The following is a 24926-nucleotide window of genomic DNA, read 5'->3' on the forward strand; positions in this document are numbered from 1 at the left end:
GTTTGGCCAAAATGGCAACTCCGCTCGGGAACTGCGAGACAGTGCTGCGTCCCCCTTCGCGACTTCCGCGCGTTTATTTGGGAAAATAAAGAAGGGGCGGGAAGATGAAGCGATAAAGGGGGCGACAAAGGGGCAAACAAACTGGCTAAGCAAACTGGCTAAACGAACGGGCAAACAAACTGGCTAAGCAAACGGGCAAACAAACTGGCTAAGCAAACGGGCAAACAAACTCACTAAACGAACTGGCTAAACGATCGGGCTAACAATTCCACGCACACGGAATTTACCCCCCTTTCAAACAAACGTGCCTACACAAATTTTACCCCGTTTGCGGAAAACCACCGCGTCCTGTGCTCTGCCCATCCGTGCGTGTGCGCAACCTTTTCCCACTTCTGTTCGTTCCCACGAATGCTAAATACCCTCGTCGTAAATTTCCTCGTGACCTATGTGCGGGTTTTTATCGAGGGGCCGTTCAATGACCCACCTGGGGGGGTTCATATTTCTCTCCGATTTGTCCACGGGCCAATCGAGCAAGCAGTCATGTCTTTCTTCAGATGGAATATATTCCCCCTCGGATACAGATGGTCCCTTCTTAATTTGTTCTCGTCTTTTATCAATTTCTTTCAAAAATTTTTTCTTTTTCTCCCATAATATTTCTCTTTCCTGTTTCGATTGCGCACTTTCAGGGTCTATGTCATACTGCCTATGCACATCCTTCCTATAAAGCCATTTCTTGGCATCCTCCAATTCTTCTGCGGTCGTTTTATACTTATTCCAAGGCACATCGGTATATCTATCTTTGTCCATATAAAATTCTGGGTTCCTAAATTCTTCCTGAACAGTACCATCATCACATGTGTGGCAATTATTGTATAGTGCATTTTCCATGTACTGAAAATTTTCAGAAATATAATCAATCGTTTTTAAGAGGGCACTTTTCGGGGTAATAGAACCATCTGTATGCATTTCGACAATGTTAATTTCGCCAAGGGTATCCAAATTAATCCCTCTCCTTTGTCCCATAAATCCAAAATATTCCACAGGTGTGCAACTGCTGCTAAAATGAATAAAGTTATCTTTACATATGTCCCTATTTCGTGATTGGCTCCCATATTCTGGCATGACATACTCTTCAATGCTTTCAATTTTTACGTCCATTTCTAGGTAGCTCCCAGCGGACACGGAACAGATATACTGATTTTTGTTAACAATTTCTATGCCTTTTGGTAACTGCATATGACCAGCCACAACGATCATGGGTCCCTTTATCCGGAACTTCCCCGTAATGTAATTATCAATATCTGCTTCTTCGGGGACATTTTTAAAAGTGATATGTCTTAAATTTTGAGCTAAATCAAAAAAGTTTTCTCTTACTCCAACTATACAATAAAATTCGTGTTTCATATTTGGGATTCTCAAGGCGGTAACTCTGCCTCCTTTTAAATGTTTGATCGCGACTCTCCTAAAGGCATTCAAAAAAATGGGAGACAATTCTACTTCATGGGAATGCATAAAAAAATACGTGTATGCTCTTCCTTGGTGATATTTCACAGGCTGGATTTGTTTAAATTTGAAACCAAATGTTTTCGGGCCCCCTTTCTTCGCATCAAAATATGAATCATCCAGCTGACTTTTGTTCAGCTGATAGGAATCTATTGCTGTTTTCTTCTCCTTACATAATTCTTCGAAATATTTATTATACGTATGAAAATCGTACACTTCTGGTTCATACTCCTCTGGTTTTCCTTCGTATGCCTTTCCTCCTTGGTATATGTATGGCGGCAACTTCCCCTCTTTCCTGTCTATTTTATCCGCCTTTTGTAGGTCTATCTCTTTATCATCCTTTTTTGTTACTTCGTCGTTGTATACGTTATATCTATGTTTTCCTGCAACCTGTCTCCTGGACTTCATCCACAGGGAGTCTTCTCCCTCTAAGCCATCTCCTTCTTCTTTCAGTTCGTCTGACTTCTTCCCATTTGCAGTTGGGTTATCTTCCCCATTCAGTTGCGCCCCCTCCTCCGTCCTTGCCTTCCCCTCTTCACGAAAAACGTCGAAGCGAACGAGCTCTGCATCCTCCTTTGGCTCATTCACTACGGGGTCGTCACCTAACCGATCGTCGTGCACATTGTCGTAGTCTTGATCATCAAATTCTTCGTACTCACTCGAATCGTCTCCATCGCTTAGCTGATCATCCTCAAATGAGCCGAACTTGAAAATGTCCCTATTGTGAAGTTTCCTCTTTCCTGCCTCCTCTTTTGTGTAATATCGTTTAAGTTGGCTGCTTCTGCCTCTCGCGTTGCCGTCTAAGGTGAGTGAAAAGTGCAAAGGAATGTGCAGAAGAAATTAATTTACTTCTCTCTGAGCATGTGTACTTACATGAGGGGTGGGGAAAAAAACTCCCTTCGTGCATTCAACTCCCACGCACGTTTCCTTTCTCCTTTTCGTCTTACGCTTAGAGTATCCCGTGTGGGTAGGCAAAAACGCCGGGTTTTTACTTTTCAATATTAAGCCGAAATGCGATTGATTAGCAGTAGCGAAGGCCAGGACTAGCAGTAGAAATAGCATCATATAGTATCTGTCTGCTGCTGGTGTGACTCTCCGCGCACTGCGTCTCACCGGGGTTCATTTTGGCTTCTTCCAAAAAAAAGGGAGCATACAGCACTGCCGCGTAGCTAGGCTCATTCACAGGTGCATGCATATGAACGTACATATGTATACGCGTTGACATCCTGGAGGGAGCCGCATACAGGCGCGATTCTTTTTTTTTTCCCAAATGTACATATCGAACGGGGGAAGCTGAAATGAAATGCTCCACTTACGGGCAAGACATTTTCACCTTCCTCGCAAGTAAAAGCGACCTATTTCGTCACTTGCCATAAGGATGCACTTCCAACAAATTAGAATGAGCTGGAACGAAATAAGCGCAGGGGGGTCTATTACAGACAGAGCAGTGTCCCAAAGGTGAGGCAGCCACGAGGTAGTTATCTACGCCGTAATGCTTAAATGCGCAAAAGCAAGCATATATCCTCCCCTTTACACAAAAAGGACGAATTCGGCCAAAGTAGAGGAAGCGAACGGCTTGTCCTCATAATTTCCTTACGCACATTTGTTCCTTTTTTTCCTGCTCAGATGGTTGCCACTTCGCTTATACTTGCGCTGCCTTCTAACCCGCCTTATATATTTTTCTCTGCGGATTGGCAATTATGAATTTTCCTGCTATGAATAGGAAGCCGAAGGGGGGTGGTCCATCCATACATATATGCATGTGTACGTATGTACATGAGCGTCCAAATTTATGGGCAATGCCTATTATTACACTAATCCCATATGCCTTACGCGTTGGCGTTTTTTCAGTTCGGTTGTGCTGCTCTAACTTTGCTACACATGTCATAGCACTTTGCTGATATATGCCTCAGTTTTTTCACATTTTATCACTTTCTTATTTTATCACTTTCTTATTTTGCCACTTTCTTATTTTGTCACTTTCTTTTTTTCTTATTTTTTTTTCCTTTTTTTGGTTTTTTTTTTTTTTTTTTTTTTTTCCTCTCACATGTTCGCTCTTCGTGCGGCTTCAAAATTCATTTTTCCTGCCAGCACAGTTTTGCAAAACATCATTATTCCACTAATACAATTTGTTAAACTGTTAGATGTGTGCAATAAAATTATGAAAAAAAAAATCTTTCCAGCATTTTTTGAGATTTTTTTTTTTTGAAAATGGAAGGAAAGTAACTTTTTAAAAAATAAAAAAAAAGTGAATGGAAGGAAGGAAAGGGAAAGGAAGGAGTCAATCCAACGTTTAGTACATATTTGCATATGTACCATATGTACCGTGCGTGCCATGCGTACCACGCGTAATGGCGAAACTGCGAACTTGACGCTATGCGCGTTATTCGCAAACGCGCGCGCACGCAAGTACGTACGTAGGTATGTACGCGTATACATGTAACATGGCATGCTTGCCCCTCTCAATCCGCTTTCTTCATCCGTTTCAGTTCATTCGACAGCTTACCCAACTTGCAGCGAACAGTACAACTGCATAGCATCACATCATCATAGCATCATAGCAGCGTTAAACTGTGAAAGCGTTCCCTTTTGGGGGGAGAGAAATCTTTCCACAAAGTTAACATCTTCAACCGTCGACATTTTGCGCAACTTCAAACGGTAGAAGTTTAACATCAAGTGGAGAGAGGTACCCATATGCATATGTGAAAGTATTGTGTGGATCACTCCCCCTTTTTTTGTGTAGGCCTAACTGAATTTTTTGAAAAATGCAAACATATGGAGCCTGTACATGTGCATATATATCCCGTTTTAACGCTGTGGAAAGATTTTTAAGTCCATAGCCGTTGGGAGATTTCCTTGAACGTTTCTTTCTTGCCTTACCTCCCTGGGACGGCCTATGTGTACATATACTTACATATATAGATAGATTTATAGATATACAGATAAACGTTGCAGATCCCCGGCGCGCGCCCCCCGTCGGACACCGCACAAGAGGGGGTGGCGAGAGGGCGCTGCAGTTGCTAACGCGAGCAACCCACCGTCTGCAAATGCGCACATGCTTACACATGACGTACGCTTCGTTTGGCACACCGAGAAGAGACGCGGCCTGCAGACGTTAGAGAAATGAGGCCCATCCTTCGCAACCAAGTGCCCAAATAAGTGTACACCCAAGCAGGGGGAGAAGAAAAAAAAAAAACACCTAAACAGTGCCCACCACGTATTTTAAAAACGTACAAAATAGAAGAAGCCAATTAATTGCACTCGAATGAGCCCAATTTTTACGTTTCCCACGTCCCGTACTTTCTGAACTGTTGATGAAAAAAAGCAAATCGAAACGCCAATTTTTGAAGACGCAAAAGAGTCCCTCTAATTTTGTCATTCACGTGTTGAGGCAAACTGTACCTCGATTGGCGTACGTGTTATTTTTGCCGCCATTTTTGGCACCTTTTTTGTGCGCACTTGGCCGCGCCGTTTGCCTCATTTGCTTAGCACAGTGCCCACACGCGAACTTCACGCAGGCGGCACGCCCGTAACTACATGCATGAGACGAAGAGATCATGGATAACGGAGGAATCAGAAAAAGAAAAGATGCGAAAGAGAACAAAGTAAACGTGCAGGGTGGGTTCAATTTCCCAACAAATGAAGCCTCAGCAAATAACGGCAACTGGAACAGCGGCAGTGTGACAAAAGGGAAAAATGAGCAGTGGGATTCGAAGAGAAACTCCTTGGGGTCGTCCTCAAATATGGGATCCAGCGCGAGGAGGGATTCATCAAGCGATAACTCTAAGTCTGGGAAAAAGAAATCTCTAGGCATATTCAACAGCTCGAACATCAGTGCTATATCGAATAATTGCATGAAATCGTTTAACAATATGTTGAGTAATATTAACTACAACATAAACAGCTCCGTGGGCCAGGGCGCCGGTGGAGGAGGCCACTTCAATGACAGATCAGGGGCCTCAACGGGCAACACCTTCTACGAAAATCAGTTTAAAAATCTGAACCTCGCCAAAGGAATAAGCTACCTGAGCAATATAGCCAACCCGCAGCAAAAGTTTACCTCCGATGGTCGGAATGTGCCGGACAACCAAATGGGAAGCCAATCGGGCAGCAAGAGCAACTTTAACTTTTTCCGCAACTACGAAAATAACCTGGCGGAGAAGGGGGAAAACGGAAGAAGTGGCACAAATCAGTATGGCAACTCCGTGCAGGGGAATTATGCCAACGCAAACAGAGCAAATATGACGAGGCCAACCAATAGAGACACCATTAACAGCCAGAATTTAGAAAGCTTTCTAAACAACACAGAAATTCAAAACCCAAATTATAACATCACCGGATTTGGAAATAATTACACCAGCGAAATAAATAACTTGAGAAATATTACTAACGATGAGACGTACTGCACCTGTCTTGATAACCTGCTACGAAACCATGGAAATATCGATTCGAATGAAATGCTAAAATATAATGATAAAAATATCAATTGCTTAAATGATATAATTTTCCTAGATGTGTATAGGGCATATAACGTTTTAACTTATATGCAAGAAAAGGTGAACATAATAATTTACACCATCAAAATGATTGGGAAGAAATTAAAAAAAAAACACGTCCCAGAGGAAGTAGTAATTTCTTTAGAGTTTCTAAATTTCTGTGTCAAAAATTTAGGCCTTTTTTTTGTTCGATTTTTGGATGAAAGTTTTATGAAAAAAATTAGTGCTCTCCTAAAAACGACCACTTTGAAAAAGTCAATTACGAAAGATGTCAAGTCTAAGTTATCCAAATTTCTCATCGTCCCGATCATCCACCCAGGGGTAGCAACAGACCCGAGACTCCATTTCATAAAGAGAAAAATCCTCTTCATGCTACAGTTATGGCATGATTCTTTTATCCTCCATCAACACATAGCTACTGCTGTTTTTAACGAATATAAATCTTTGAAGGAAAAAGGAATTACCTTCCCCATTATTAATAAGGCTGAAAAATTTTACGTGAAAAATGCAGACACCTCTCCATCCTTCTCGGACGATAATATACTCCATGATTTGCCTCTAAACTTGGCACAAATTAACAACATAATGAAAAGTTTAAAAGAAATTAAACACATGCATAATGATGAGGAGAAATCAAAATGCATTGCCATCGTCGCCAAGTACAAAGATCTCGTCTTCCAAAGCATTAACAAATTGTCCGACTACAAGGGAAACGTCAACATCTCCGTCACGCTAAATTCCCTTCTCTACATTAACGACCAAATTTGCATTTTTGAAAAATGGGAAAAGGAGCGGGAAAACGGGGACGGAAGCGAACGTGGGTTTAAGTCCTCCCTTAGGGATAAAGCAACTGAAGAGGAAACCGAAAAACTCAAACAAAAGGGCAAGAAAAAGAAAAACAAAAAGAAGGAAACCTTCAACCGATCAAATATTAACGAAATTATTTTTAACAAATATGACCCGTGGAACACCGAAAAGAAGGAAGATAAAAATGAAGCGGAACAAGAAAACGACGCCTTTTTCAACGAACCGGTTGCAAGTTTTACCAGCGCCACTTCTGCCAAGTTTATGACCAAACAGTCCGGCACCCTATTTAACACCAAAAACGGGGCATCCTACGACAGTGATAATATGTTTTCCTTTTTTGGTGAAGAACCCACAAAACCGGAGGGAAAAACGGCACCTAAAAAGGACAACGAGGTGGAGGACAAATATAGCGTTTTCAACGAACTAAACTTTAGTAACGATTCTGCTCATCACTCAAGTAATAACTTCCATCCGGGCCTGGGAACCCTTAACGTCACTTCACATACTATAGCGCTGAAGCCATCGAGTCAGCTGCCCTCCCTTCATATCGCGCCACAAGGTGGTAACTCACCCAACAAGCGAGCAACTCCAAGTAACAATTTTGATAGTGACAAAAGTAGGAACAATTTATTACCCAAGGGGCAGGGACAAAATTTAACTCTCCATTCGAACGCAGCTAATGGACTCCCCTCCAGTGGACTTCCCTCCAATGGACTTCCCCCCCATGGTTATAATTCACCATCACGCAAAAATGACAGAGAGGCAGTGGCTCCCATCCCTGGGAAGTCAGTCCCCGCGCCCCATATTCATATATTAACGGGCGAACCGGACGAAGAGAACTTCCAAGGGGGCCTAACAAACGACAGCTTCAATTTGACGCAAATGGAAATTTCTAACCAGTCTTACGTGAGCGGGAGAAGTAGGAGCCGAAACGGAGGACGTTCAGGGGACGCTCTCCCGAATGGCGCAAATGCGACCGTTGGCACTGTGCAAAGTGGAAATGTGCAAAACGGCACTGCAGCAAAAACTAGGGAAATAAACAACCTTGCCAGTCGAAATAATTCACAGAAAGGGGAAAAGAAGGGAAACGCGTCCAGGGACAGCGGCCCCCCCTTTAATGGGATCAATTTTGATAATCTAATTGATTCTGCAGAAACTAGCCAAAATGCGTTCAAGCCAAATGAACCGAAAGCTACCGGGCAGAGGAACATCGCCAAGGAGGAACCTCTTACCAACGAAAATGCAAATGAAGCTAACTATGATTATTTATTCGAAACGTTTGATTTTGGCCCATCCGACAATAAGAGTGGTGAGCCGAACGTGGAGATGAATAAAAGTAGCGCTGCTGAAAAACAGAGCAATTTGAAAACCCCATCGGAAAGGAACCCCCCCGATGTAGGGTCAAACAGAGCGAATGAACAGGCAAATGCAAAGGAGGTGCTCAACACGCCAGTGGAAAATGTGCATGGAGGAGCATCTGACAAGGTGCTGGACCAAGTTAACAAGGAGGCCACAAGCATGAAAGCGAAGCAGAACCAGCAGAACCCACACAGCCCACACAACCCGGTGAGTAGCACCGCGGTTAATAAGGACGACTCGTACAGCCACCTAAACCACTTGACCCCCGTGAGTAGCATGAAAGTTGAATCGCCCAGCGGAGATAAAACTTCCCCCCACAAGCACAAATGTGACAGTGAGAGCCCAAATAATGCTTCAAATTTGGAGGAAGAAATCCCCCAAAAGGGTCACCAGGATGGTGGGAGAGTTGGCCAGCACAAAGAGGAACAAGGCGTTGAAGAGAAGAAGCACCCAAGCAGTACCCCCATAGCTGAGGAGAAAACAAACGAAAAGGATAAAAAGGAAGACAACGCCGATGAGGCAAGCAACGCAGATTCGAATGACATAAACTTTGACGAGATAGACGAAATAACGAAAGCAATAGATGACCTCAACGATAATTTTGAAAATATGAATATTTATAAGTATGGTAATTAAATACAGAGGAGTTGGTAAGACGTGCAAAAGGGGAGATCCATTTCGGCATGATTATCCAATAGGAGCGGAAATTGTTACGCTCGTACCCCGTGTTGTACATTCTCCCCTAAGTACTTCTCAATCGTTCAGGGTGTATTTTTTACTTTCATTTTTATTTTATTTTGTTTTTCTTTTTTTGGTACTTATGAAAAAAAGTTTTTAATTTTTTTCCTCCTTTTTTGCATTAAATACATGCTACACGCTGCTACGCATTTTTGCGTCTGTCTCTGATAAAATTGTTTGAATATTTTTTTTCCTTTTTTTTTTTTTTTTTTTTACGTATATAATAACTTTTTTTTTTAAATTAAAAAATTTGAATTTGTTTTTTAATACAAGTTATAAAAAAAAAAAAAGGTTAACCCAGGGAAGAAGGGACATGTTTGCATCTCCCCGTTTGGCATATAATTTTTTATGTCCCCCCCCCCTATGCTGGATGCACACCTTTCCGTTAAGCATGTATTTAAAAATACCATTTGGTAGTTGAGGGAATGGGGGAGTATTTCTTTCTTACAGATACTTTACAGGCGCGACACTCAACCGTGTCGCAGGGCAGATAAGGCCAATGCGGTTACAATGGACGTGAAAATGTAAGCACGGGGGTTTACACAAACTGGGAAGAAATGCGGTAGGACGGATACGCCTATATGCACATGCATATATTATGTGGGCACGATGGAAGAGGATACTACTAAAGTGGGCAATCAGAATTTTAAGTGAAAGCTCGAGGGAGCTCTCTCAGAGCTACATGTACACATGTACATGTGTGTGCGTGCTTAAAGCGGCCTTTTTTCGATTCGCCTGAGTCTTCATTTTGCCCACTCCTTGCTTTTTTTTTTTTTTTTTTTTTTTGTGTGAACAAATCAGGCATGCGAAGGGTTATCAGACGAATCGTGCAGGAGGACATATTCTCGGGCTGAACTTCCAAACCGTAGTATGTCAGTTTGTCTGTACAGGGGGGAAAAAGGAAAGCATTTATGTGTTATCACCTCGTAAGAGACATACGTTCGGGGGGAGGTGGACGACGGGCACTTTAAGGAGCCACAACGAGGTGTAACTCTACGGAGCGGTACACTCCCCAGCGTTCCCAGCAGCCGCGTCTCGCCACGTCTCGCCACGTCTCGCCGCTTATCTCCGCTTCTCTCACCTCAATTCGTAGAACTTGTTGGGCTCGATTAGCTCGTTGTTCAGATACGACCCATTGGTACTGCTCAGGTCGAGGAGAAAGGGCAGCACTTCGCTTTCATGCTTCTTAAATTGTATCACCGCGTGTTGCTTCGATATGGTCGGGTTTGCCAGCTTTATGTCCACCACCAAATCGTCCTTTCCAATTAGGTAGCATGATTTGCGGTGTAAGTGGAGTATTTCTGCGTAAAGGGGGGGGAGAAATAGTGTGCCATCTGCTTCTCAATGAAGTGACGTTGGTGAATCACCAAATGGGAGATACTCGCACGGGGTGATGCTCCCCGATTTGTTATTCCCTTGTGTGATCTCATCACAGAGGTGGCTGCACACTGGTATGTATTGTAACCTCCTCGCGTATCTCACTGGGCGTACCCTTTTGGAGAGCACATCCCAAAGTATGCCCCTCGCTGTTTCTTTTTTTTTGTTTTTTTTGGCTATTTCAGCTTACCCGCAGGATCTTTCGTGTTCGCATTGAGGAACACGTACAGTCTCCACTTCTTATCCGGCAGCTCGGCGTCTATACTTTCGATATATTTTAGCTCTACTCCATTTTTGTAGTTCTTTTCCAGTGCAAGTAATCCCGAGGGGTTGAAATTCTTCTCTTCCTTAGGCTCAGTTTTATTTGTTTCTTCCCCTTCTTCAGCATCTTTATCTTTCTGCTCGTCTTTTTTTACATGGGCTTTCTCTGAGCTTTTACCCCTTTCGCGATGGCCGTAACTATGCATATCATCGTCCTCATCTCTCTTGCTGCCTCTTTTCTGCTTATCTTCTCTGTGACGCCTGTGCCGGTTATCATATTCGTTATGACGGCCCTTGCCCTTTTCTCTGCTGCTGTCATAACTGGGGGACCCGCTACGATCAGCGTCCTTGCTTTCTCTGGACATTTTATTTTTTTCCTTTCGGTAATATTTTTTTTTTCTTTCCCATGCTGCTTCTTCGTCTGTGCTTGATCTGCTGCTGCTGCTGCAATTCTTGCGTTTTAACTTTTTGGAAATGTGTTCCCTTTTGCGTCCATCGTCTTCGTCGTCTTCATCGGCACGCGTTTTCCTCTTGCCATGGGGTGTCATTTCCTTTTTCTGCCTCCTGTGTTCAGGTCTCCTGCTTCGAGTGGCATGGCGCTCTTCATCCTCTTCATCCTCTCGGTCTGCGTGTCGCGCGCGGTGTTCACCTCGGCCACGTCGCTCAGATCGGCCACTTCGCTCACCTCGGCCACTTCGTTCAATTCGACCACTTGGACCACTTCGCTCACTTCCACTACTTCTTCCCCTTTTGGCGCTCCTTCCTCTTCCGCCACTCCTACTTCTCCCACTTGTGTCACTACTTCGGCTTCCGCCGCCTGCGCGCCGCCCCCTCTCGGCGTGCACTGCGTGCTGCTTACACTCTACAGTTTTTCCATCCATTTCGAGCCTCGCAATTTTTTTATACTTGCCATAATCTGCGCCTTTCTCCTGTTTCTGTAATTTTGCATAAAATCCAGTTTTCTCCTCCCCTTAAAACTTCCCTCACTTTTTTCTTCTTTGGGCTTTTCATTTTCGCGGCAACAAAATTCTTTGCCGCTTCGACATTATTTGCCCCATTTCTTCATAGCTTTGCGCGTTGTCGATATCGTAAACTGGCTGGTCCTCTCTCTTGAGCGTATTATTATGTTCCCAGTTGAGATCATTTTCAAAGGCTCTTCTAAGTGCATTTTGGAATGCACTTATGGGATCGGTTTGGTCATCATTTTGGTGCTCATTTTGGTGGCCATTTTGGTGGATTTTTGGGGGGAAATCTTTGCTCTCACTTTGAAAGGCAAAGTTGTGGTTCCTTTTGCAGCGCCCGTTCAGCCCATTCGTTCGGTTACCCGGCTGGCGCACCACACCGCTACAATTACGATCATCCAAGATTTTATGCGTGCTGCGAATTATGAGCTCCTCTACTTCTGATGTTCCTTTTGAGCCATCTTCTCCCTTATCGCCTTCTGACTCGTTACTCGAATAGTCAGTTTCACCGAAAATGTTCTGACCAAACGTATTGATATATGCTTCGTCATTTTTGGAAACATGCAAGTTATCCTTTACGAAAAGGCACAAGCGTAAAAATTCGTTGTACATTGCTTTGGCGTTTCTTAATGTGCTCTCTATGGTGTGTGCCCCCTCTGCGACGTTCATATCTGCGACGTTCATATCTGTGACGTTCATATCTGTGACGTTCATATCTGCGAAGCTCATGTTTATTGCCCCTGCTGATGCTGATTCCCTATGGGTACTATCTCCTATGGGCGACTCCTCTGTGTTCAGTTGCCGAGCGCTTATATCTATAAATGCGTCGTAATTCTCAGCCACGGATTCCCTTGGAGACGGGTTTCCATCGGTAGATTCGCTCGCCGGTGTCACTCTTTCGTCCTCTGAGACTTGGATGTATGCTGCAATATCGTCGTACTCTGTCATATCATCGTACTCTTCAGATTCGTTGTGAGCTGAAAATATGTTGCGAGTTGCAAATTCGTTGCGAGTTGCAAATTCGTTGCGAGTTGCAAATTCGTTGCGAGTTGCAAATTCGTTGTGAGTTGCAAATTCGTTGTGAGTTGCAAATTCGTTGAGAGCTGCAAATTCGTTGAGAGCTGCCACTTCGTTGTGGGCTTCCATTCGGTTGTGATGTACCATTCCGTTGTGATGTACCAAACCGATGTGATGCACTACTCCGTTGTGGGCTGCCACTCCGTTGTGCGTGTCCATTCTGTTGTGATCTACCATTCTGTTGTGAGATTCCAATCGGCTGTGATCTACCATTCTGTTGTGAGCGTCTACTGCGTTGCGAGCTGCTACTCCGTTGTGGGCTGCCACTCCGTTGTGAGTTTCCATTCCGTTGCGAGCTACCATTCGGTTCTGAGCTTCCATTTGGTTCTGAGCCTCCATTCGGTAGTGAGCTGCCATTCCGTTGTGAGCTGCTACTCGGTTGTGAGCGTCTACTCGGTTGTGAGCGCCTACTGCGTTGTGGGGTACTACTGCGTTGTGGGGTGCTACTGCGTTGTGGGGTACTACTGCGTTGGGGGGTACTACTGCTTTGCGAGCTGCTACTGCGTTGTGGGCAACCACTCGGTTGTGAGCGTCTACCCTGTTGTGAGCCGCTACTGCGTTGTGAGCTGCTACTCGGTTGTGAGCGTCTACTGCGTTGTGAGCTGCTACTCGGTTGTGAGCGTCTACTGCGTTGTGGGGTACTACTGCGTTGGGGGGTACTACTGCGTTGTGGGGTACTACTGCGTTGTGGGGTACTACTGCGTTGTGGGGTACTACTGCGTTGGGGGGTACTACTGCGTTGGGGGGTACTACTGCGTTGGGGGGTACTACTGCGTTGTGGGCTACCACTCGATTGTGAGCGTCTACTGCGTTGTGGGGTACTGCTGCGTTGTGAGCTGCTACTGCGTTGTGGGGTACTACTGCTCTGTGGGGTACTGCTGTGTTGTGGGGTACTACTGCTCTGTGGGGTACTGCTGTGTTGTGGGGTGTTACTCCGTTATGGGGTGCTACTGTGTTGTGGGGTGTTACTCCGTTATGGGGTGCTACTGCATTGTGGGGTACTACTGCGTTGTGGGGTACTACTGCGTTGTGGGGTACTACTGCATTGTGGGGTACTACTGCATTGTGGGGTACTACTGCATTGTGGGGTACTACTGCATTGTGGGGTACTACTGCATTGTGGGGTACTACTGCATTGTGGGGTACTACTGCGTTGTGAGTTGCTACTGCGTTGTGAGTTGCTACTGCGTTGTGGGCTGCTACTGCGTTTGTCCTGTTAGGGCCACATGGGACACCCCTGTTATTCGATTCACTCTCATAGGGATAAGCACTTACTCCATAGATGGTGCCCCGCTGTTGCAGCGGTGCAGTAGCCTGTAGGTACTCACCCCCGTGATAGTTCATCGAAAGATCTGCCCCTCTGTCTAAGCGTACTGGATAAACATTCTGCACCTGATGTTGCGTATTAACCCTTGTGCAACATTGATATTTGCTCGAAGGGCCTACTTCATCTGGTGTACTCATTTTGCTGTAAGCTCTCTTACGATTGATAGCTATTTGGAGGTAAGTTATTCTCGCACCATGTCCCACCCTTTTAAATGAGCTTTTGCGAAGAAGACACTCTTTTCCTCCAGCGATACATTTTACGTATTTTCTCTTATGCACTCTCTCCTTTTCAATCATAAGTTTTTTATATTTTCGATTAATTTTTATTCCCTCTTTTCGCATGCTTTGTTTTTGTTTGGACAGCAACTTATTTCTAGCAACACCACGATTGCCTCTGCGCAGCGAATGCTCAGGTTGTCGCTCCAGCTGTCCTTGCGAGGGGGGATTTTTTCTCTCACGTGAGTTGTGTACGGCGCTCATCATGTGTGTATGCATCTTTAGAGCACGAAGAAAAGTGTAAAGCACGAAGAAAAGTGTAAAGCACGAAGAAAAGTGTAAAGCACGATGAAAAATGTAAAGCACGACGAAAAGTGTAGAACAAGATGAAAAGTGTAGAACTCTCTACCGTTGTTACGGTTTTTTATTTTTGTTACTCTCTTATGTATGCTTGGGCAAGGCGTACACGTGAGGGGGGGGGGGGAGGGTTCAACAGTCGCTGGCTTGTGGTGTGTTGCCTGCCTAGGTGTGTATGTACCTCTCAGCGTAGCCGTCAGAGCAGCTATCAATGGAGCTGCCAATGTAGCTATGTAGGTAGTAGCTATGTAGGTGTGTAACTATGTATTTATCTATCAATGGAGCTGTCAATTTAGCTATGTATGCATCTATCAATGTAGGTATGTAGCTTCAGAAATGTGTAGCTTTGTATGCATCTAGGTATGTAGGTATGTAGCTATGTAAGTAGTAGCTTTGTAAGTAGTAGCTATGTAGATGTGTAGCTTTTTATGCATCTAGCAATGTAAGTAGTAGCTATGTAGATGTGTGCTTTTTATGCATCTATTTATGTAGGTGTGTATCTACGTATGCATCTAGCAATGTAGGTAGTAGCTACGTAGACGTGTAGCTTTGTATGCATCTGGCTATGTAGGCGTGTATCTACGTATGCACCTAGCAATGCAGCTATCAATGTAACTACGTATGCATCTAGCAATGTAGGTAGTAGCTATGTAGACGTGTAGCTTTGTATGCATCTGGCTATGTAGGCGTGTATCTACGTATGCACCTAGCAATGCAGCTATCAATGTAACTACGTATGCATCTAGCAATGTAGGTAGTAGCTATGTAGATGTGTAACTATGTATGCATCTGGCTATGGAGCTATCAATGTAACTATGTATGCATCTATCAATGTAGGTATGTAGCTTCGTAAATGTGTAGCTTTGTATTGCATCTAGCAATGTAGGTAGTAGCTATGTGTGCATCTATCAATGTAGGTATGTAGCTTCAGAAATGTGTAGCTTTGTGTTGCATCTAGCAATGTAAGTAGTAGCTATGTAAATGTGTAGCTTTGTATTGCATCTAGCTATGTAGATGTGTAACTATGTATGCATATAGAAATGTACGTAGTAGCTATGTAGATGTGTAACTATGTATGCATCTGGCTATGGAGCTATCAATGTAACTATGTATGCATCTATCAATGTAGGTATGTAGCTATGTAGATGTGTAGCTTTGTATGCACCTGTCAATCGAGCTGTCAATGTAGCTACGTATGCATCTATCAATGGAGCTGTCAATGTAGATATGTAGCTAGCTATGTATGCATCTATCTATGAACGCATCTATCTACGTGGGCATGTATCTATGTAGGCATGTATCTATGTAGCTATGTAGGTATGTACCTATCTAAGTATGCAGCTAGCTATGTATGAACCTATCTAAGTATGACCTATCTAAGCATCTACCTGTGCATCTACCAATCCATGCACCTATCTAAGCATCTATCTGCGCATGCACATATGTATCTAGCACGTATGCATCAACTTACGAATGCCTCTCTCTATGCAAGCATCTATCACTGCACGTAAGCATCTAACCATGCACGTAAGCATCTACCACTGCACGTAAGCATCTAACCATGCAAGAATGCCGAGAAGGAAAGCAGTGAGAACGAGAAACTGTTTCTTTGAGCGATATCACTCCACTGTTCCGTGTAAACTATACTGTTGGGTAAAAAGATCCTATACTGTTAAAAACAGGGAAAGAGCTGCTTTTTTACTTATTTTGCGTTTAAACTTTAAAATGAAGGATAAACATTAGAATTCTAAAAAGAAAAGTAATTGGGAAATTTGAATGGGAAATCTTAAAGGGAAATCTTTAATGGGAAATCTTCAGTAGAAATTTTTTCGTAGAAAATATTTCGTAGAAAAAGATTAATAAAAAAATTAATGGCACACGCTTAATATTAAAAATTTAAATTCAAAAATTTTGAAAAATGAAAACTCCAAAAAAAAAAGTACACCTAACTTAAGGCTAAAAAAAGGTGTACGCCTTTTTTTTTTTTTTTTCTCCCTCGTCAGTTTGTCCCTCCACTTTCGGCCAAAATAAGTACGTTACCCATCTCACAAAAAAATATTAAAAAGACAAAGGCCGTTCCCATAAACGTGACAAATGGGGACGATAAGCTTTTTAAAAACGGCATGTCTTTTCGAAAAAAAGGAAAATCTTCTCAATCATACGTGACAAAAATATTTCATTTCGTTATTTACGTTCGACGTTGCTAGGTGCAACATGTTCCATTTGGCTTCCGCTCCCCGTACGCCTTTTTTTCTGAAGGCAATTTTTGCACTATTCGGTGCTCACCATTTGTGCTTGCCCCGGCACTTCCCATGCACTTTCTCCTGCACTTCCCCTGCGATTCCCCTTTACTTGCATTTTCTTTTGGGTGTTTTTTTTTCCCTATAGGCATAAAAATGCTAACCACTTCTACGTTTTCATCCTTTTGGAGACATTCATCATGAGGGTGTAAAAATGCGTACAGCGCGAAGCGCATGCCGTTATGCACCCCATATACGCGTACGCATGCGAATAGCTAGTTGGCCCCATTTTATTTTTCGTCCCTTCTGGTGAATATTTGCATGTGCCACAGGATGATACTTCGAGATGGGCTCATTCGTATTTCATAAAGTGCTTCAGCGCGAAGGGGTAGCCTCTACAAGCGCGTAGCTCTCCAAGGGATGTACACCTCGCCATGGAAGGGGGTAATTTTCCCGCAGATGCGCGTCGCCGTAGAGAATGTAGGTATGTACAGAAGTATGCATGCGCAGGAGTATGCATGCGCAGAAGCACGCATGTAGAGAAGCACCCACATGGGGATGCCCTCACATGGGGATGCCCTCACGTGGAGACATACGCATGTAGAGAAGTACCAAATGGGGCTGCCCTCACGTGGAGACGTGCGCATCTGCCCATGTAGCCCCGTGCCCAAACGTGAATCCCTCAGTTCCAGGCGCAGGCAGACTGCTTCGCCCCCTCCCTAGGGAGACGGCAAGCCGGGGCCGCTCGGCTTCAGAAAGGCCTGCAAATACCGCATATAACTGACAATCTGCGAGGCGTACAAATCCATATAAAATATTTTGCTTTGCCGAATTTTTGACAAATCCTCTATAGGCTTAAAGTCATTATTCACCAAAATGGTCCTATCAATGGCGTTAATATTCTCCCTATAAAATTTTATCATCTCGATTGGGTTATTTTGAAACTTATTATCCCTAATGATGTTAATCGTTTTTTCAATCTCATCATATTTACAGTTTAGCAGCTCGATGTAGTTTATGTTTTCCCTCTTAAATGTATTCATGTACAGATCCAATTGATCGAAAATTTCTTTCTCCTTCTTTGAGAGGTTATTACTGATGTAGCCTATTTTGCTGTTCAAATCGTAGTAGCATTCGCTTAGGGTAAGGGACCAGTCGTTTTTGATATCTTCGAGAGATTCATAAAAATTCCTATTCAGGTCATTCATAAGCTCATTTATAATTTCGTTCCATTTTATTAAGTAATTATTTAATACCGTTATGAATGCCGTGTTTATATTTTCAATGTTACAGTCACTTGTGTGTACTCCGTTAATTGCACATTCGGAGCAGAAGCATTTGTTACAACATGTGTGGCAGAAATATTGAATGGGGTAATTATAATGCTGGCTGCATCTGATATTCTCGATCGTTGTGAAATTTTTACTGTTTACACTTTCATCGTTCAGGATAACATTGCTGTCAATTTTGTGTGCTCCCTTGCTTATATCTGTTATGCATATTTCCCTTTCGGAATTGTTGGCCGAGCAGATGGAACTCTCACTGGAGCTGACATCAACATGGGATGCGGTGCTGTTCGACAGAAGGCATATTCCTCCTTCCCCTCCCGCAGCTTCCCCCGTTTGGTCCTTCTTCTTACTCCGTACAGGGTTGCACGCGCGATTCTTCCCGCGTTTGGCTTTCCCTTTCGCGTTCAAACGATGCTTGCCGCTTACCGGGGGACCGACTGACCCTGTGGTCCCCCTGGCGGATGAATTCTCACTGTCGTAGCTGCTTCCATTTTTCATGTGCTCCACCAGTTCACCCAGCTTCTTCGAAATGTGGATCCTCTTTTTCTTCGTGTCTTCCCTATCAATAAGCTTCTTCTTTCTCTCATAAAAGTGGTTCTCATCGTAGTTGTCAAAATCGGAGTGATCATCATCGTACACTTTGTAAATCGTCTTGGGGTAATTATCTCCAAATTTTTTTTCGCGTAAATTTTCGTCTTGGAATTTATTTTGCGAGCTATCTCCATCCGAGTCGTGTAATATTTCGATGTCTTCCTTCGTTATGTTGAGGAATTTTTTTGGCGATTTTACAATTTTTTTAAGATGTATCCCTTTCTTATTAATTTGGTAATAATCGTGGCTTTTCTTATCCGTAAAATTTACCTTATTTATAATATCCTCTTCATGAATGCTCCCGCAACACTCTTTGCACAGGTACTCCACACAGTCATTGCAGTACATCACCGCTTCGTTCAACGAGCAGACGTTACATATGTACGAATATTTAGTCATATCATCTGTATGCTCGTCTAAATATCTGTACATGCTACTTGAGACTAGAAGCTTTTTCAAATTTTCATTTTTAACAACATCGCTGTTTAGCGTATCGTTAAATTGGACACTCCTTTTTTTAATATGGTCTTCACTAATTTTCCCATTCGGACATTCCCCATTTGTGGTCGAATTGAAAAAAAATTTGTGGACATTCAAAACGTCATGGGAAAATAACCCAACCTTTGTTAACAACTCAATCGTGTCTAGGGTAAGTTTATTCTTAACATCACATATGTAGCATGTGATGTAACCTATTTTCTCTTTTTTGAATAATTCACTCAGTTTGTCATTATCTATTGCGTTGGCTACTCCCTTGGGGTTTAAAAAACATTCGCTTATCTTGTGATTTCGAGACGTCTTCGTCTTTTCTTCTTCCTCCGAACATATCTTCATGCATTTCTCGTACTTTTTGTGGAGCTGCTCGCTGGCGCAAATTAGGCAGATTAAATGTTTGCACGAGAAAATCAGGACATCCTCCACGGCTCTTCCGCAGCTAGCGCATCGGTACGTTCTGGTGGGGGGAGAGAGGAAAAGGGCGTTTTTTTTGGGGGGGGATCATACATATATATGCACACATACATGGGAACAAACACAGATGCACACGAAGATGCACTCGTGTGTGTTTCTATTTTGCCCCTTTCACACGCCCACTCGTAAAGTGTTACTTCTTCCTGTCGGCCGCACGCAACTCCGTCCCTGACTCGTTCTTCCCTGGTTCCTCCTTCCCTGATTCGTCCTCCCCTTCCGTGCACTCCGCACTCTGCTCCTCTGACCCGTCAGAAGAGCTCCCGCTTTGGGAATGTATATCTTCACTGGACTCGTCCGTATAATCCATTTTGCGCATTTTTTCGATGAAAAAAAATGAATTCTTTTTTTTTCTTTTTTAAATAATCATTACAAAGGGAACATTAAATAGAGGGATACAAATGAGAAAGGCGCGCCACTAAACAACGCTGCGCAGGGGGAGTAACACGAAAAAAAAAAACAAAAAATAAAAAACAAAAAAAAAAAAAACACTCACTCGTCTGCATAAATACCAACTTCGTCCCCAAAGTAAACACAAAAAATGTTCAAATATAAAAGGGCACAAATGATCGCAGGCGAATTCTTCCCCCTCTTCGCGTGCACCCAAGTTGTCTAACTTGGCCAACTTCCCAAAAGGAAAAAAGAAAACAATCACGCACACATGCGTTCGCCAAATTGTTACAAAAGCAAAGGCCTGAATCAGACACGAAGCGAAACATGCGCTATGAAGCGCAGAATTTTTCTGGGGAGTGGGGAACGCTGATGCGTAAAAAGGAAAAAACATACACATGCATACATATATATACACATATAAATTTACTTATACACATACACTTGCGTGTACACGTGCGGTGCTGCGCTTCCTTCCCCTTTTACGCCCACCAAGTTGGTATCTCTTTCAAAATGCTTCTCAATTCGTTGGGCGCGAAACCGCAGGGCACTTATGGACGCGCGCGATAAACGCAAAAAATGATGAATTCGATTTTAGCACTACTGTCATGATGTAGCATGTTCATTTTATGCCCCCTCCTCAGGAAGTTTACTTTAAAAAGGGGATTACATTTTTTTATTTTTTTTTTACACGTGTTATTTTCAATGAATGGCTCTTTCGCATGCGTAAATTGGGATAATCACACAGCATGTGTATTTTCCCCGCGCCGTGTGTACGGCCTTGTTTGCGATTATTCCCACACCACGTACACATGTACATATATACATAATCATATGCACACTTCCCCCTCGCGCGCCCGCTTGCAAACTTTTTTCCAACCGGAGCTCATTTTGCTTTAATTTCCAGCGTATTTACGCGTGTTTAAAAACTCAGCATACACATGTACCCCTGTGCCTTTTAAAACAATGGCATATTGCCAATTCTTACCCCCTTCTAAACGTACGGCTGTTCAGTTTTACTTCGCCTCAGTTGTTTTCTTTTCCCATTCGATAGGCAATGTGCTCATTTGTGAGAAATCCGTTTGATTACTAACCCTCACTCACTGCGATCTTCACCTCGCATATCACTTCCCCATTGCAGCGCGAATGATGACGCGCATACATTTCCAAAATTTTAGCAGTTAAGCGGAATGCAATTTTCGCGTCACAAACTTATTCATGCTGCATACCTCGGTTTGATTAAAACGTCGCGGTGAGGGGACTTCTCCGTGGGCGCGCTCGATTACATGCACGCTCGTCCGTACACACAGCGAACTGCGCAAACGTGACTCTACACATGTGCCTCTACAGACGTTCCTCTACACACGCACACCTCTATAACGCATTAACCCACATAATGGCGTCCCCGTAGTTTCCGCACTGAATCCCCTCATCCTCCCCCCGATGTAAACAACATTTTTGCGAAAGAAGGGGAAGAAATTCATACGAACTCGTTAGCATGCCAATGTGCGAAAGAGGCACACACCGCTTTTTTTAACTCCACCCCTACAAATCCTTTCACAGCTGTTTCGTAACTTTTTTTTTTTTTTTTTTTTTTAACATATATGGTGAAATTGTCTTTGTTTCGTTCTTACGTTCTCTCCAGTTTGTTATTCATTTGATTATTTAATTGAGTTTCTTTTTCTTTTCTTTTTTTTTCTTTCCTTTTCTCCTTTTTTTTTTTTTTTTTTTTTGCCTATTAACCAATTGTACTAATTCAACTCTGTACACACTACCCACCTGTCAATTTTCGCAGACGTACAGTTTGTGAAATATCCCGTCGCGGGCTAATTTTCCCGCGCATAAAAATCTCATGTCAGTGTAGAAAATTCCTTCGCAATTTTGTCGCTGTCCATTTTGGCGCATTTTGAAAAAGGAAGAAAAAGGGGGAAAAATGGAAGAAAAAAGGAAAAAAAAATAGTGATAAATAGTGGAAAAAAAAGGAAAAAAAAAGGGAAAAAAACAGTGAAAAAAAAGGAAAAACTGAAATGCATTTTTGTGCACCATTTAGCGAGGAATTTTCCGCGCACTTTTTCGCGTGTGTTTTCCAGCACGGTGGGAGTCTTTTTCCTTTCCTCCGTTTCCTTTTTTTTTCACTATTTTTCACTATTTCTCATTATTTCCAATTTTTTCCTATTTTTTCCTATTTCTTCTTTCCTTTCCCGCCGTTATGTCCATTTCAGCGCAATTTTTTTTTCGAGTCATCCAACTTTTTAAGCAGCAGGGGAATCAGATCAAAACTGACAGTGCCAGCAAGCGAAACGTGAGACGTTGGGACAGGAAATTTGGGGAAGGTAGACGGCCGAAGAGAGAGCAGTACGCGTAATGCATATGTGTACAGCGTGTGAACAACCATACCGCGCACCCCCACATAGCGCATTTGCCCTTGCATGTTCACTTGTGGCGTCCCTGAACAAGCGCTGCACACAGCTGAGTAAGGCAAGCCCCACACGCCCGAAGACAAAGTGGTAAAACCCACCCAAACCCCAAATGCAGAAACGGAAATGGAAGCAGCCAGCAGCTATGACAGAAATGATACGCTTAGGAGTGCAAAAAATGGGTCTACAAAAAATAATAGAGAACAACAGGATGAAAAAAATGACAGCCATTTATTGACCATATATTCGTTCATTAGCAGCTATGTATTTAAGGAAGACATGAATTACGACGAAAATGACAGCAGGTACGAGTTGCTAGAGAGCCAGGATTTGGAACATGAAGGCTGCGAAAAGAAGGTCAGCTTTAGTGAGTATAACGAAAAGGTGTACCGGTATTACAGGGGCAGGAGTGGAAGCGACCAGGAGGGAGAAGGGGAGGAGGAGGAGCACGAATATGATCATGAGGAGGAGGAAGAAGAGGAAGAGGGGGACGATGAGGAGGAAGAAGAGGAGGAGGAAGACGAAGAGGATGAAGAGGAGAACGAAGAAGACGAACGCGACTGCCCTGCGGACAGCGGCGTGCATCCCATGGCGAGCGCAAACGAAGAAGACATAATCGTGCAGGGGAGCGTCCCGCGAAAAAAGGGAAAATCAAAAAGCCGCAGAAAAAAGGGAACACCCCCCACAAAAAATAATATGACCCAGATGAAGGATGCAAAATACAGAAATAAGATACGCAAAAAGGGGAAAAAAAAGAAAATACATAACGTAAATGAGGACTGTAAGGAGGACCACAGCAACGGGCCCATAAAAAGAAACATTAACAACATCTCCAAATATTTCATGCTGTCCATGGATAATATAAACGAGCAAGAAAACATTTTTAAAGATGAAAAACAGTTGTCCAGACAAATGTCCTACTACAACGATGCGTATTACTACACCTCCGAAATGATATATAAAAATAATAAGCGGCACAAAGAGAAGTTCGCGCTGTACTTGAGATTAATGTCTTTGTTTGTCAACATAATGATTGGGATTTACCTCATAACGCACTTCCCCCACACGAATAACGAATTTGAGATGAACTCGCAGAATAGGCACTCCAGGGAACACGAAAGTTTAAAGGAAATTATTCGAAATAGACTAGACCCTGCTAAGAATGGCCCACCTGCAGCGTATGGCGCACCTGCAGTGTATGGCGGGAGCGCGGATGAGCATATGAGCGCACTGACTAGCCAAAGTGAAGTGCTGCAAAATAATGAAAAAAAGAGGAAATATTTGGACATCCTCTTTAGAGGTAGTTCAAAGGATAAGGGAAACGAAAAGGGAATGGAAAAGGGGAAGAGGCCCAATTCGGCTTCTCCCTCGAAGGATGAGAACAACCTGGATAGCAACGAGGAGGGTAAAAACGCTGTCCTGACAAGGGGCAATTCTCCCACTCCCGCCTCAAAAAGCAGCAACGAAAGCGCAAAGGAAACCCCCCAAGTTAATAACCTTATCACAGAAATTGACATAGTAAATTTAATCGATGACGAATACATAATGCACTACATCTATCTTGAAATGAACAAAATATATAAATATGCAATATATTCCTTCTTTGGAGAATTGCTGGTAATATCTATCATTGTCTTTTCTCTATTCATTTTACGGATCATTATAAAAGACAACAATAAATTCAGCGTAATCCTAACAATGTATGGCATATTGTATAAAATATTTTGCTACATATTCGCTCACTACGTATTAGTTATGGGTCTGTATATCCTATCCATTTATTACAATATATATGTAAATAAAGATATATATGAACATAGCTTTAATTTTTTTTGTTACCACTATGTTTATAATAATCTGCACATACACTTCCTCATGTTGTTTTACGCATTTCAAAATATCATCTTCACCATAAATGACGCATTCAATTGCATCAGAATGATGTTTATAATATTCAAGCATATTATGGTTAGAATATATGAGAAAATTACTTGCAAAAATTTTATTACATTTTACGAATTAAAGGAAGATAAATCCCCCTTGTCTTTGAATTGTATGAATAAATTTAAGAAGAAGTGCAACATGAATAATAAGTGCTGTCGCGATAAGACCTGCGTGGAAATAGACATCGACGAAATTCACGAGTTGGAGTATGACAAGAGTCAGCTGCCTTTCCCCAGCCTACATCAGAAGCCATATTGCAAAAATTTAGATATTAAGACGTATGAGCAGTCCCTCCTCAACATGCGCAACCCCATCTTTAAGTAGCAGCGCTGTGCGCGCAGGATGGTCACAAAAGGGAGTGAAGAAGGGGGACGCCCCACTGTCAATTACACACCGGTGTGGCGATGGCCACCGATAAATGTTTTCCCATCTTTTTTTAATCATCGCCACGCAATTTGGAACACTTTTTAAATTTTTAAGGCGACTTTTATAAAGCGCATAATTTTTTTTAATTTTTTTCGTCTCCTCGGTTGTTCATACCGTTCTTCCGTCTTTCCTTTATTCCTATCTTTTTTTTGATGCACTATTTATGGCCCATTTATTTGGATGC

General features: G+C 42.9%; 5 protein-coding genes across 5 annotated transcripts, besides 8 other annotated features; 2 read left to right on the forward strand and 3 right to left on the reverse strand.

Annotated features, from left to right (window-relative positions):
- Positions 1–411: 411 nt before the first annotated feature.
- On the reverse strand, positions 412–2565 carry PVX_122210 (hypothetical protein, conserved; the record flags this gene model as incomplete). Its single annotated transcript, XM_001616955.1, has 2 exons — positions 412–2303; positions 2451–2565. 2 exons carry the CDS (start codon positions 2563–2565, stop codon positions 412–414), a joined length of 2007 nt encoding a protein of 668 aa, XP_001617005.1.
- Positions 2566–3073: 508 nt separating this feature from the next.
- Positions 3074–3096: a microsatellite.
- Positions 3097–5060: 1964 nt separating this feature from the next.
- PVX_122215 (hypothetical protein, conserved) lies at positions 5061–8801 on the forward strand (the record flags this gene model as incomplete). The annotated part of the gene is made up of 1 exon (XM_001616956.1): positions 5061–8801. The coding sequence occupies one exon, from the start codon at positions 5061–5063 to the stop codon at positions 8799–8801; it is 3741 nt and encodes a 1246-aa protein (XP_001617006.1).
- Positions 5447–5474: a microsatellite.
- Positions 7058–7079: a microsatellite.
- An 899-nt stretch (positions 8802–9700) lies between the features above and the next one.
- On the reverse strand, positions 9701–12937 carry PVX_122220 (hypothetical protein, conserved; the record flags this gene model as incomplete). Its single annotated transcript, XM_001616957.1, has 5 exons — positions 9701–9785; positions 9985–10204; positions 10471–11158; positions 11191–11374; positions 11586–12937. The coding sequence occupies 5 exons, from the start codon at positions 12935–12937 to the stop codon at positions 9701–9703; spliced, it is 2529 nt and encodes an 842-aa protein (XP_001617007.1).
- Positions 11245–11270: a microsatellite.
- A 4501-nt stretch (positions 12938–17438) lies between the features above and the next one.
- Positions 17439–19875, reverse strand: PVX_122225 (hypothetical protein, conserved; the record flags this gene model as incomplete). Its single annotated transcript, XM_001616958.1, has 2 exons — positions 17439–19551; positions 19706–19875. The coding sequence occupies 2 exons, from the start codon at positions 19873–19875 to the stop codon at positions 17439–17441; spliced, it is 2283 nt and encodes a 760-aa protein (XP_001617008.1).
- Positions 17847–17868: a microsatellite.
- Positions 18009–18034: a microsatellite.
- Positions 18462–18492: a microsatellite.
- Positions 18648–18708: a microsatellite.
- A 2623-nt stretch (positions 19876–22498) lies between the features above and the next one.
- Positions 22499–24640, forward strand: PVX_122230 (hypothetical protein, conserved; the record flags this gene model as incomplete). The annotated part of the gene is made up of 1 exon (XM_001616959.1): positions 22499–24640. One exon carries the CDS (start codon positions 22499–22501, stop codon positions 24638–24640), a length of 2142 nt encoding a protein of 713 aa, XP_001617009.1.
- Positions 24641–24926: the final 286 nt, after the last annotated feature.

The sequence above is a fragment of the Plasmodium vivax genome, chromosome 14 (genome assembly GCF_000002415.2).
Source record: "Plasmodium vivax chromosome 14, whole genome shotgun sequence".
In the NCBI taxonomy this organism is placed as follows: Eukaryota; Apicomplexa; class Aconoidasida; order Haemosporida; family Plasmodiidae; genus Plasmodium; species Plasmodium vivax.